Source organism: Schistocerca nitens, chromosome 4 (genome assembly GCF_023898315.1).
Source record: "Schistocerca nitens isolate TAMUIC-IGC-003100 chromosome 4, iqSchNite1.1, whole genome shotgun sequence".
Taxonomy (NCBI): Eukaryota; Metazoa; Arthropoda; class Insecta; order Orthoptera; family Acrididae; genus Schistocerca; species Schistocerca nitens.
The window spans coordinates 958,420,257-958,433,587 of NC_064617.1; the positions used below are offsets into that span (position 1 = coordinate 958,420,257).

Here is a 13,331-nt window from a genome sequence, read left to right on the forward strand (position 1 = left end):
TAAATCTTTCCGTTTTATTACGATGATCATTTCTCCCTACGTAGGTGGGTGTCAAAAAAATATTTTCGCATTCGGAAGAGAAGGTTGGTGATTGAAATTTCGTAAATAAATCTCGCCGCAAAGAAGACCGCCTTCGTTTCAGTAACTGCCACCCCAACTCGCGTATCACATCAGTGACACTCTCACCCCTATCGCGCGATAACACGAAACGAGCTGCCCTTCTTTGCACATTTTCGATGTCCTCCGTCTTTCCTACCTGGTAAGGATCCCATACTGCACAGCAATATTCCAGCAGAGGATGGACAAATGTAATGTAAGCTATCTCTTTAGTGGGTTTATCGCATCTTCTAAGTGTTCTGCCAACAAAGCGCAGTCTTTGTTTCGCCTTCCCCACAATATTATCTATGTGGTCTTTCCAATTTAAGTTGCTCGTAATTGTAAATCCTAGATGTTTAGTCGAATTGACAGCCTTTAGATTTGTGCGATTTATAGTAGATGCAAAATTTATCGGATTTCTTTTAGTAGCCATGAGGATGACCTCGCACTTTTCTTTGTTTAGTGATAATTGCCTCTTTTCATACCATACAGTAATTCTCTCTAGATAATTTTGTAATTGCAATTGATCGTCTGATGATTTAAACTAAACGGTAAATTACAGCGTCATCTGCAAACAATCTAAGGGGGCTGCTCAGATTATCACCTAGATCATTTATATAAATCAGGAACAGCAGAGGGCCTATGACACTACATTGCAGAACGCCAGATATCACGTTTGTTTTACTCGACGATTTACCGTCCATCCCTACGAACTGTGACCTTTCTGAGAGGAAATTGGTGAATAGCGTGCTTTCTCACCCTCTAACAGCCTGCGTGGTACCAAGGAGACCACTGCTGTGCAACATTTCTCATCCTCTTCAGTTCAGAGGGAGTCCATGATTTTATTATGCTGCTCTATGTTGTTCACTAAACTGACCCATGCCTCCCAGTCCAGTTCTTGGTGTAGCTGTGCTGCGTCGGTGGCTCACATCCTAGTGGAATGCTCTGTTATAGCACTCAGTTACATGGCCTTAAGGATATCTTATTCTTAATACTGACCTACAACGAAATAAGTCTAACATTTTTTGCAGACACTTACAAGTAGGTTTACCACAACTGCGGCTACTCATCTTGGGTATTAAACATTTCAGTTGTATTTAATCATTTATTTTTAGTCTGTTGCCGGTTTCGTGGCATTAGAAGCCCGATATTCAGGTGAACATGTCAGTAAAACTTTTATCTCTAATACTGTAGGTATATGATAAGCAGAAGACGTGGCTTTTAGTGCCACGAAATCGGTAGCGATCTAAAATAAAGGACTAAATACAGCTGAAGCCGTTTATTAATACCCAAGATGCCACTTTTAATGATGCTGTCGCCATTTGACTATAATTTTTATTTTAGAAATTTAAGGTAACTCTAAATTGTTGTTCCGTCTCGGTTGCACACTTCAATTCGGTTACATGTTTCGATCACTGTGTATCATCTTCAGATGTAAAACAAAGTAAAATTAAATATGGACCATCTAACATTTTACAACAGTAGAAAAGAAAATAACTGCACATGAATATAGAATTTACCTAAATAATTGGTTCAGATACCTGTCTTGTATACTCAGAGCAACATATCAGTGCTGTATTTTACAACTGAGGTAAACATTTTAGATACGTACAAGTAGATGTTGCAGTTATGGCAGGGGGGGGGGGGGTGAGAATTTGAGTGAAGCTGATTGGGAGAGTAGTATAGGAGGACCAGGGAGGGAATGGTGCAGATGTCATGAGTTTAACAAGAGGCAGGCACTTTGATACACTTCACTGAGCAAGCTTCATTTCATAGTAATAAAACAGCGTTTGGTGAGCAGCTTTTAACATTGGAGCATGCTGTTGGAACTGTTGATACACATTTGGAAGCGCTGCACAATGAAGCTAAGGGATACCTCCTGACAACATTGGCAGAAATTGAGGTTTGCTACACTCCATCTGCGAAAGCCTGGCAACACGTTAAATCAACTGAACGATTTTATTAACAGTGCATTTTTTTAGAAACTTTGAAAGCCTCTTCCAACCGTCCACCTCACCAAAGCAGACGTGTGATCAACAGTTTCAATCACCGAGAGGAGACGAAGGCAGCGCATCAGCTCACACACTGTCCTAACTGCAGGCCAGCGTGCACACTGGCCTCCGTACATACTCAAAAACTGCGCGCCTTACAGCGCCACCAAGTGGGTGAAAACACAGTTAACCATAACTGTCACACCCTGTTCCCTATAACTTCAGTTGCTTCACATAGTTGAACTTTCATACTTTGTTTCTTATGGCTTTGTACTTTCAATGTGTTCATTTTTGTAATTCATCATATTTAATTATACTTCATGGAGTACTATGTCCTCTCCACAATTCCACTTCTGTAATTTCACGATTTCTGTCTTTCAACATGTATATAACAATTGTTCTAGGCCTACACTTTCAATATGTGTGTTTCCTATCTCTGACAGAGGCTTTGTTGGCTGACAGTGTTTTTGTTGTGCCTCTCCTCAACTCAGCATCTCCGCTGTATAGTGAGTAGCAAATATTGTTACTGTGAATGTCTTCAGATACTTATTCTCTTTTCGCTACTTTATTTCCAACTTTAAAATCTACTATTTTATCGCCCTTTTACGGTTCTACGCATCCATTCTGGTATTTTAAGTGACGGTTATTTACATTATTAACTTTTGCGGTTTTACGATATTGCAGAGACTGCGTTTTTCTGATGACGATGTACTGCAGTGACAACAGCCATTATGAAACATATCAGTAGAATTCACAATTGCGAATAATGACTACCATCAGCTGTAGAATGGAATGACAATCTGTGCTGGACTGGGACTCGAACCAGGATTTCCCACCTATCGTGAGCAGTCGCCTTACCATTTGGCTATACGTGCAAGACTCACTGCCAGACCAAAGCTTCTACATGTCGTCAACCATACGTCTACAATATGTACTCCCACATCCATTATGTATATTTCCATATACAGATCAGACATTGTGCTTTAAAGCACATATGGTTGAAGACATACACAGGTTTGGGTGTGGCCGCGAGTCTTGCACGGATAGCCAAATGGTGCCAGCACGGTAGCTTAGCGTTTTCTGTCAGAGGGTTAGCTGCCCTCTGTAATAAAAAAAAAAAACTGAGTGAATGGATCAACAAAACTTAAACGGGTGTCATGGGACATCCGTTCCGAACAAATGCAATGAACAAAATGAGATTATCTCTCTGGTTCCTTTTCCCTACCACAATCAGCTTCGCTCCAGTTTCCCCTTCCCCCCTACCTCCATCTGTGCAATTAAAACCGAAAACATTGACCACAGTTCCAAAATACAGTGCTCTGATACATTGTTCTGTGTGGACAAGATGGGTTGCTGATGCAATTACTTAGGTAAATTCTACATTTATGTAAAATTCTTCTGCACATATTTAATTTTACTTGTAGGTCTGAAAATGGTCCAGAGTGATCGTCACACATAATCGAATTAACGGAACTGTAAATAAGAATTATGTTAAATATCTACTCGTATACAGTTGCCGATGTCTCTACAGATGATTATGTCGACTACACTGAATTTTTATTGTATCGTTCGACGATCCGGATTTTGACCTTAAACCATTTTCAAGTACAAAAACTTATTTGTGCGTTAAATGCAAGTTTTTATACTTCAAAATGGCTAAGACCGAAATCTGGATCGTATAACAATAAAGTAAAAATTGTTACAATCAAGCGGAGCATCATTAAAAAAAGTAACATGACTGTGGCTTCAGCCAAAAGAAAATTATCAACAATCACAGTTCTTATACTCCCTCTCAGAGATTATATTTTATTCCAGACTTTTCTCGATCATACCAGATTGACTGTGGGACCTGTGTGGGAGGGATGCCTCTCGCCACACTTGAAACATTTTGATCGTTGATTTGTTGACCTGGAAGAGAGATGATGCGATTGTTGATGAATTTGCGATTGGAAGTCCGAGGGACGATTACGGTAAATAGTTCCAAAGGCATAATGGAAGCCAAATATCTAAGGACAGAAAGAATAGCTGTATGTTGCATTGCAAAGTAGTGGGTTATTGGAAGATAACCCCAAACGTTTGGGGTGCGATCGCTTCGCTGATCTTAAGACAGACATTAAGATTCAGCGCCCGATGCAGACGATTCCTTCAATTCAAACAAATTTAACCATCTCAGTTTGGAAAACACTTCTGTAGTACTAGCAGGACGACGTCCTGATCAACCGGTCATCCAATGTGTTTCCTCTGTATTTAGTACATATTAGATGCGATCAGGTTGCGACCTGTGTCAGTGTAAAGTGACGTGCTTTGGCTAGTAAACCAGGCTGAAGATCAGGGAGTCTCCAAAGCAAGGCGGGCGCTGATGACCTCGATGTTGAGCGCCCATAAGCCCCAACACACCACCACCACCAAAGCAAGGCCCAGACTGGAAACTCACTGATGTCTTTTATCGTTAAAAGATTACTTTTTAATCGTTTTATTAGTTTCTCTTCCTATTTTGCATTTTTACTTTTAGTATAAACAGTAGTTAAACTGAAACTTTAACTGAAGGAATTTTGCTAATAGTGGCTGTAGTATTTCTTTCCTTTTCGGCCAGGCCCGCACCGTATATAATCTGATCGGTCGTGTCTATAGACGTAATTTTGTTAAAACGCACGATCAGACACATTCCAATTCGAATTTGTTTTAAGCTTTTAAGCAAGAATTTTTCTTGTGGAATTATTTAACTATTACCCGTAACAGAGGAAACGGTGAACTCCCTACTGGTACACACTGTGTGTACTTCCGTTGGCTTTTAGACTTAATTTAAATTTGAAATATATGTTAATACTAGTATCCCTACATCGCTTTACTGTCGTGGGTGACAAATGTGAATGAATGGTCTAGCAGACTGTTTCGAGACTGTTTCGTGGATACTATAAATTCTGGCTTAATGTGGGCAACTGCAGTGGAGTTGAAAAGGAAGCACTTAATTTCTTTAGAGACTTTCCAGTGGGTACAAAAGATCTTTAGTAATGGACAGAAAAACACTTAAAGGAGTAAAGAGTTTGTGCTTTAAGCAGAATTAGAGGTGGCGTACTTTGGATTTCTTGGGGGCGGGGGGCACTAGAAAAGGGACGTAGAGGGGACAGTTGACTAAAATTATTCGGTGATACTAATTAAATTTGAAGTAAGAGACGAAGAGCCAGAAATTGAAAAAAGTGTTGCAGCACGTCGCTAGGAAGACTGTTGCAGCCGCATCAGATGCGAAGTTAAACGAACAGTCCAGTTGTTAGGCAGTAGTCGTGAGGGAGGGAGGTGTATTCCAGTAACTAGCTGTATGGCGAATAACTGAGAACAGGGTTGCAGCTACCTTCAGAAACATCTCACTTAAGAGATGTGTCAGTTGATATTGGGATGTGGAATACGTCTGTTGCTCTCGCTGCGAATGATACATATCACAAACAGCAATAATATTATTACTTGTGCGTTCTATATCCACACCAGCACTTGTTGGATCACGCTGTGACAACGATAGGAACAAATCGTTTCCAGTCACTTTACGCTCTCCCATCCAGCGCTCAACGTAAATGCTGTATTAAAATACTGCTAATGACTACTTTCAAAGAACGTTTCAGAGTTTAATACTAATATTGTTTGATATCTGACTGTTATTAGTAGGCGTGGGTGAATCAAAGCTGTACAGCAACTGAAACTTGTGTTGACAGGCAGACGTCAGAGGGGCCTTAGGCTCACTGATGCAGACGTCGATAACGGTGGGCTTCATGATCGACTACTGCGCCGGGCCGTTCGTGTCGTACACGACGCTGGCAGCCATCGGGCTGGCGACGCCCCTCTTGTTCGTGGCGTGCTTCGTCTGGATGCCGGAGTCGCCCTACTACCTGCTGGCTGTCGGGGAGGAAGCCGCGGCGGAGCGAGCCCTGCGCTGGTTACGCGACGTCAATCGAGACGTCATCTTCGAGCTCCGTGAGATAAAGGTATCCACTGCCATCTGTCTCCAATCCTCATATGTAGTCTGCGGTCACTGTTTATTGCCCCCGTACTTGTGTAGAGCACTTGATCGTGTGATTGCGTACGTAAGCCTTTCGGAAGCAAGTCTGTCGATTTCGAATACTGCAGAATCCAAATGGTGAATCATATTCAATTTACAGTTAAGACTTGCAGCGTCAACCTAATGAGCTAAAACGTTCTTGGTAATTAATTATTAATGAATGAAAGAAAAAAGTTGGCACTGAACTTTCACAGAAATATATATTTATACTTGCTGAAAATTAGTTGCTTGAAGAGGATAATTTTCTAGTTTCGACATTATATGATCGCCAATCCATTTGGACAAACTTCACTGCAAAAGTTTGATTACAGCATTGGCGTACAGATGCGTGTACAATTTAATAACGTAATTTCGTATAATGGTTGCTGATGCGAATATTCCTTGCCATTTATTTAGCACACACGAATCACTCCTCAGTAATCTGGACAGAACATTCTTAATAAGATAAAATGTGCTGTGAATGCTGTAATATATCAATACCATTGAATACATGAACATTGCAGCACGTTAACGCTTCTCATCACAACGCAGGAACATCCTATGTATACCTCGTGAAGAGACCATGAGGATAAAATCAGAGGGATTAGAACCCACATAGAGGCATGCCAACAATCTTTCTTTCCACGAACAACAATACGAGACTGGATTAGAAGGGAAAGCCGATAGAGGTACTCAAAGTACCCTCCACCACACACCGTCAGGTGGCTTGCGGAGTATGGATGTAGATGTAGAACTTTATTTTTAAATGAATTAAGCTGAACAGAAAGGAACTTTCAAACCACAGAGCACAATGTGAAAGACATTGTTGAAACATTGTTGAAACAACATTGTTGAAACAAGCCATCGACACACAATTACACTGTAGAACTACTTGTATATGCCAATTATTCAGTATGTTCAGAGATAGTATTCAAAGTAAACTATTACTTTCAAATAAAATACTAATCTGAAGGCTTGTTACTATGCAAACTGGCTGTTAGTTAATTTAGATTTACTCATGAGTTATTAAGAGGAACAGCATTTGATAATTCTGTCACATATTTCCGATACTCGGTCATGCCAATAGGAATCTTGGAATCAGGAACCCATCCGAGATGATAATTTATGGTTCAGTAAGGTAGTCTACCAAATTTCCCACACACAATCTACACCGATGCAATACAGTATACGAGAAATGCTCAAAAAATTCCGGAACATTCGTATTTTAGCGCCAATGGTGTGTCAGAGTGAAACACGTTTAGCATCCCGGTACACGGCCGTTTACTGTGTAACTGCCAGAAGTTTCATTGTTATACGTCAGTTAGCCACCGTTTAATGCTGCATTGAGTAGAACGTTGTCGCACAGTTGGCGAATTTCGAGATGGCAGAGTTAGAGGAGCAACGTGCCTGCATTAAATTTTGCGTTAAACTAAAGGAAACCTTCAGACACACAACAAATCATGCAGGAAGCCTACGGTGATGAGTGCTTCATCCGTACTCGGTGTTACGAATGGTTCGCACGGTTTAAAAATGGCTGGACGGAAGTTAAGGATGACGTCATTCAGGACGCCCTTTGATTTCGGCCGAATACGCTCATGTCAGGAATGTCAACGAAAATTGTGTGTGCACAAATCGAAGACCGACTGACGGAGCGATTGCAGAAGAACGTAACATTTCAGTTAGATCATGTCGTGAAATCCTGACACAGCATCTTGGAATGCATCGTGTTGCCGCCAAGTTGGTCCCACCGTTATTGAGTCAAGTCGAAGACCTTCCCCTCGCAATATGTGAAGAGCCTGTGGATCGCGCAAATAACAACGGGATGTTCGTTAAGAGAATAATAACTGCTGATGAGACGTAAGTCTGTGATGATGAGACTAAGGTCCCGTCAACATAGTGGGTCGGGAAACTTTCTTTAAGGCCAAAAAAAGCTCGTCTGGTCAGGTCAAATGTCAAAGCCATACTGATATTTTTCTTTGAAGTATTAGTTCATCATGAATTCGTGCCCCAGGGACAAACTGTTAATCGATGGTACTATCGGCACGTGTTGCGCACCTGAGGCTACACGGGTAGCGCGGGCTGTGTGGAAGGGACTGGGCGGTTTTTTAGGTTAGAGGGTTTCAGGGAACCACAGAAAGGGCGTCCGTCTAAAAGGGGTAGGTAAAACACAGTAAGGTAGTTGTAGAAACGATCGGTATTGTAGTTGTAAATTGTCGTAGCTGTGTTGGGAAAGAACCAGAGCTCCAAACCCTAATTGAAAGCACTGAAGCTCAAATACTTACAGGTACTGAAAGCTGGCTAAAGCCGAAAATACGTTACGTACAGCCGAAATTTTTTCAAGCGATCTTACGGTGTTAAGAAAGAATACATACAGTTGGAGTATTTATTGCTTCAAATGGTTCAGAGCACTATGGGACTTAACTTCTGAGGTCATCAGTCCCCTAGAACTTAGAACTACTTAAACCTAACGAACCTAAGAACATCAGACATCCGTGCCGAAGGTAGGATTCGAACCTGCGACCGTAGCGGTCGCGCGGTTCCGGACTGTAGCGCCTAGAACCGCTCGGCCACCCCGGCCGGCGTATTAATTGCTGTCAGTTTGCCTTGTAGTGAAATATTATGGGTAGAGGTTATTCCTGACAATCGGACTAAACTATTAATTGGATCGTTTTACCGTACCCACCCCCTCCCCCCCTAAACTTAGAAGATACAGTTGCTGAACAGTTGAAATAAAATTTGAGTCTCATTTATAGTCGGTGGTGACTTCAATCTATCCTCGATATGCTGGAAAAATTATACGTTTCAAACCGGCGGCAGGCATGAAACGTCATCCGAAATCGTGCTCAATGCTCTCTCAGAAAATTATTTTGAACAATTAGTTCATGAGCCCACTCGAAGCGTAAATGGTTGCGAAAGCATACTTCACCTCTTAGCAACAAATAGTCCTGGACAAAAAGAGAGTATCGTGACAAATACAGGAATTAGCGACCATAAGACAGTTGCTGCTAGGCTGAATACGGTAACACCTACAACCATCAAAAATAAAAGCAAAGAACATCCATTTAAATAAGCTGATAAAAATGCTCTTGGCGCCTTTTTAAGAGATAGTCTTCTCTCCTTCCGATCTGATAATGTAAGCGTAAAAAAGTTATGGAATGATTTCAAAGAGATAGTATCGATAGAAATTGAGAGATATAAATCACATACATTAATAAGTGATTGCACTGATCCCCCATGGTACATGAAACTGGTCAAATCGCTGTTGCTCAAGCAATGAAAAAAAGCATGCTAAATTTAAAGAAACGCAAAATCCCAGAGACTGCCAAAGTTCTGAAGTTCGAAATAAAGCGCGTACTTCAATGCGACATGGTTTTAAAAATTTCCACAACGAAATTCTCTCTCGATATCCTCGGTGTAACAAAGCAGCTTAAATCGCTTAATAAAGGCAAGGCCTCAGGTCCAGATTGTATACCAATTAGATTCCTCTGAGTATGCTGATAAAATAGCTCCATATTTAGCAATTACATACAACCGCTCGCTCACAGAAAGATCCGTACCTAAAGACTGGAAAATTGCTCAAGTCACACCAGTACCCTAAAAGAGAAGTAGGCGTAATCCGCTGAATTACAGATCCATATCACTAACGTTGATTGGCAGCAGGGTTTTGGACCATAAACTGTATTCGAACATTATGAAGTACCTCGAAGAAAAATATTTATTGACACAGTCAGCACGGATTCAGAAAATATCGTTCTTGCGAAACACAACTAGCTCTTCATACTAGTGAAGTAATGAGTGCTATCGACAGGGATGTTAAATTGATTCCATATTTACACATTTCCGGAAGGCTTTAGACACAGCTCCTCACAAGCGTCTTCTAATCAAACTGCGTGCCTATGGAATATCGCCTCAGTTGTGCGACTGGTTTCGTGATTTCCTGTCATAAAGGTCAGTTCGCAGTAATAGACGGAATGTGATCGAGTAAAACAGAAGTAATATTCGGCGTTGCCCAAGGAAGTGTTATAGGCCCTCTATTGTTCATCTATATTAACGACATAGGTGACAATCCGAGTAGCCGTCTTCAGATTGTTTGCAGATGATGCCGTCATTTACCGTCTTGTAAAGTCATCATATGATCAAAACGAACTGCAAATGATTTAGATATCTGTACGGTGCGAAAAATGGCAACTGACCGTGAATTAAGAAAAGTGTGAAGTTATTCACATGAGTACTAAAAGAAATTCGCTAAATTTCGATTACGCGATAAGTCCCACAAATCTGAAGGCTGTGAATTCAACTAAATACTTACGCATTACAATTACGAGTACCCTAAATTGGAACGATCACATAGATAATGTTGTGGGTAGAGCAAACCAAAGACTGCTATACATTAGCAGAATACTTAGGTCTTAGAAGATGCAACAGGTATAAAGAGACTGCTTACACCACGCTTGTCCGCCCTATTCTGGAGTATTGTTGTGCGGTGTGCGATCCGCATCAGGTGGGACTGACGGATGCCATTGAAAAAGTACAAAAACGGCATCTCGTTTTGTATTATCGAGAAATATGAGACAAGGAGTTTTTCGTTGCGACGGGATCATCTCATGAAATTGAAATCACCAGTTTTCTCCTCAGATTGCGAAAATATTCTATTGGCACCCACCTACATAGGGAGAAATGATCATAACGGTAAAATAAGAGAAATCAGTGCTCGCACAGAAAAATTTAAGTGCTCGTTTTTCTTGCGCGTCGTTAGAGAGTGGAACGGTAGAGACAGCTTGAAGGTGGTTCATTGAACCCTCTGCCAGACACTTCATTGTGGATAGCAGAGTAATCACGTAGATACAGATAGATGCAGAAAAATTGAGAAGGAAATGGCCTGAAACGGCCTGAAATGTGGCGAGACAGTTCGTGACTCTTGCTTCACGGTAACGCACCCGCAAGATATTCATACCTGTTGTTGGATGACTATAACACAAAAAACGAAATCACTGTGCTGCCTCTTTCTCCGTACTCCCTAGACTTGACCCCTGCGGACTTTTCTTTATTTACAAACTTGAAAGCCGTGTTGAAAGGACGAATATTTGCAACGATAGACGGGATAAAAGGAAATTAGCAGACAGTGGTTTGCGTGATCCAACAAGTGGCTATCAAGACTGCTTTCTGGAGTGGAAATGGCGTTGGGAGCGGTTTATCAGTTGGGGAGGAGAGTATTTCGAAGGAGATAGTGCAGGATAAGTAAAAGGTAACCGTAGAAAAATTTTGTGCAGAAAGTTGCGGAATTTTTTGAACAGACTTGGTATTCTAGGGAAATTACTGTTCCGGAAGACCCGCTGCGATTTAAAATTCAAACTACAGATCAAATTGTCATGCTTACAGTCTCGGGATTCTGGTGTTCTCGATCGTCATAATCTTACGGAGAGAGGTTGGTGGGCGTCAACAGCGGTCCAGGACCGCTCCACATCTGAAGTTTGCCGTAGTTCACTAAAATCGTACAGCGGCATAAACTTCTGATAGTGTCCTTCCCTCTCCACTGCAACCCACGGGTCTCAGGACCGCGAGAAACTCGCATGCTGTAACTGACGCTTCATAAATGCAGGCGATCTGTCTGCCGCTTATGAGCACGCCTAGCCACTCAACCTGCTGCTGAAGAAGGGCCCAGCGGCCGAACCCTCTTATACTGTGTCCAGCGCGTGCGCGCGCACCAACGGACGCCAGGTTTCAGCGTCATTGTTACGAAGACTTACCAGTCCTGGTCTTTACAGTTCTCTTCCCGCTATCATATCCCACCGATTACAATAGTTAGATATCAACACTGTAAGTATTTAATTTTTTAATTAACCCTAGCAATACCAACACATTTTCCGTAATGCGCATTACAAAGGGGTGGGGTGAGGGGAGGGGTACTCTATGCCCATCCTAAAGAATTAAAAAAAATGCAGATTTAATTAACTGTTGTTGACTTACATGCTTTTTAAAGAGATATTGATGTCAATAAGGTCTTGAATCTGAAAATAGTGAATATTAGGTTCACTGGGGAAAGTGACATCTACTACTGAGAATTACAAATTTTTAGGGTCCAGTTTTATGACATCAGATAGAATAATTTATTACAAACGAAACTTTTTGAGAATTTAAAAATATAAAATACGAGGGTAATAACAAAAGTAAGGTCTCCTATTTTTTACAAGTACAGAACTCGGGGTGGCAGTTGGTCACACTGTTATGAAGAGTGCTTCACGCGCTGTGTGTAAACATACGCACGCCACGCTGAGGCGCTCAGTCTAGGCTTGGCAGCCGTTGAGAATGGAGCTCCCGTTGGATGTTACCGCCAAGTGCGGAGTGCGCGCAGTTATTCGGTTTTTGAACGCCAGGGGCACTGCGCCGATTGAAATCCATCGACAATTGACGGAAGTGTATGGTGAGTCGTGCATAGATGTCAAAAATTTTCGTAAGTGGTGTAGAGTGTTTGCAGCTGGTCGGACAGAAATACAGGACGAACAAAGGAGCGGGAGACCGTCAAAATCTGAGACAGTGTTAAAGGTTGAGCAAAGCACGTTGGTTCCTGAGGTTTCCCCGGAGCACCGCTCACTGAATTTTAACGGAAACATTGAACTACCGGAAGGTGTGCGCAAGATGGGTGCCACGCATGCTGACTGAGGACCACATGCGGCAACGAGCTGATGCTTCCCGCGCATTTCTTTACCGCCTTGCAGCCGAACAGGACAACTTTCTGGACTCAATTATCACGGGTGATGAAACCTGGGCATACCACTTTACACCTGAGACCAGGCAACAATCACGCCAGTGGCGGCATCCTCCTTCGCCAAAGCCAAGGAAATTGTCTGCCGGTAAAATCATGACAATCGTTTTTTGGGATAGGAATGGTCGACTCTATACCCACTGGGACCACAATTAGCGCTGACAGGTAGTGTGAGACTCTGAAAAAACTCAACGGGCAATTCAGAATCGGAGAAGAGGAATGTTAAGCAAGGGCGTACACTTTGTCCATGACAACGCTCGCCCACACATCGCTCGGCAAACCGTTGCTCTCCTGCAACAGTTTCAGTGGAATATAATTACATACCCACCCACCCTATAGCCCTGATTTGGCGCCCAGTGACCATCACCTGTTCCCTAAGTTAAAAGAACATTTGGCCGGAAAGCGATTCAGCTCCGACGACGATGTGAGAGAAGAGGTTCATAACTTTCTGAAC

At 42.0% G+C, this 13,331-nt stretch overlaps 1 protein-coding gene across 1 annotated transcript in view; it reads left to right on the forward strand.

Annotated features, from left to right (window-relative positions):
* The window catches only part of LOC126252722 (facilitated trehalose transporter Tret1-2 homolog), a 57,961-nt gene that overhangs the window by 17,047 nt on the left and 27,583 nt on the right, over positions 1-13,331 (forward strand). The window contains exon 3 of the mRNA XM_049953625.1: positions 5,792-6,061. Coding sequence (XP_049809582.1) covers positions 5,792-6,061 — 270 coding nt within the window. The remainder of the gene's footprint in view (positions 1-5,791; positions 6,062-13,331) is intronic.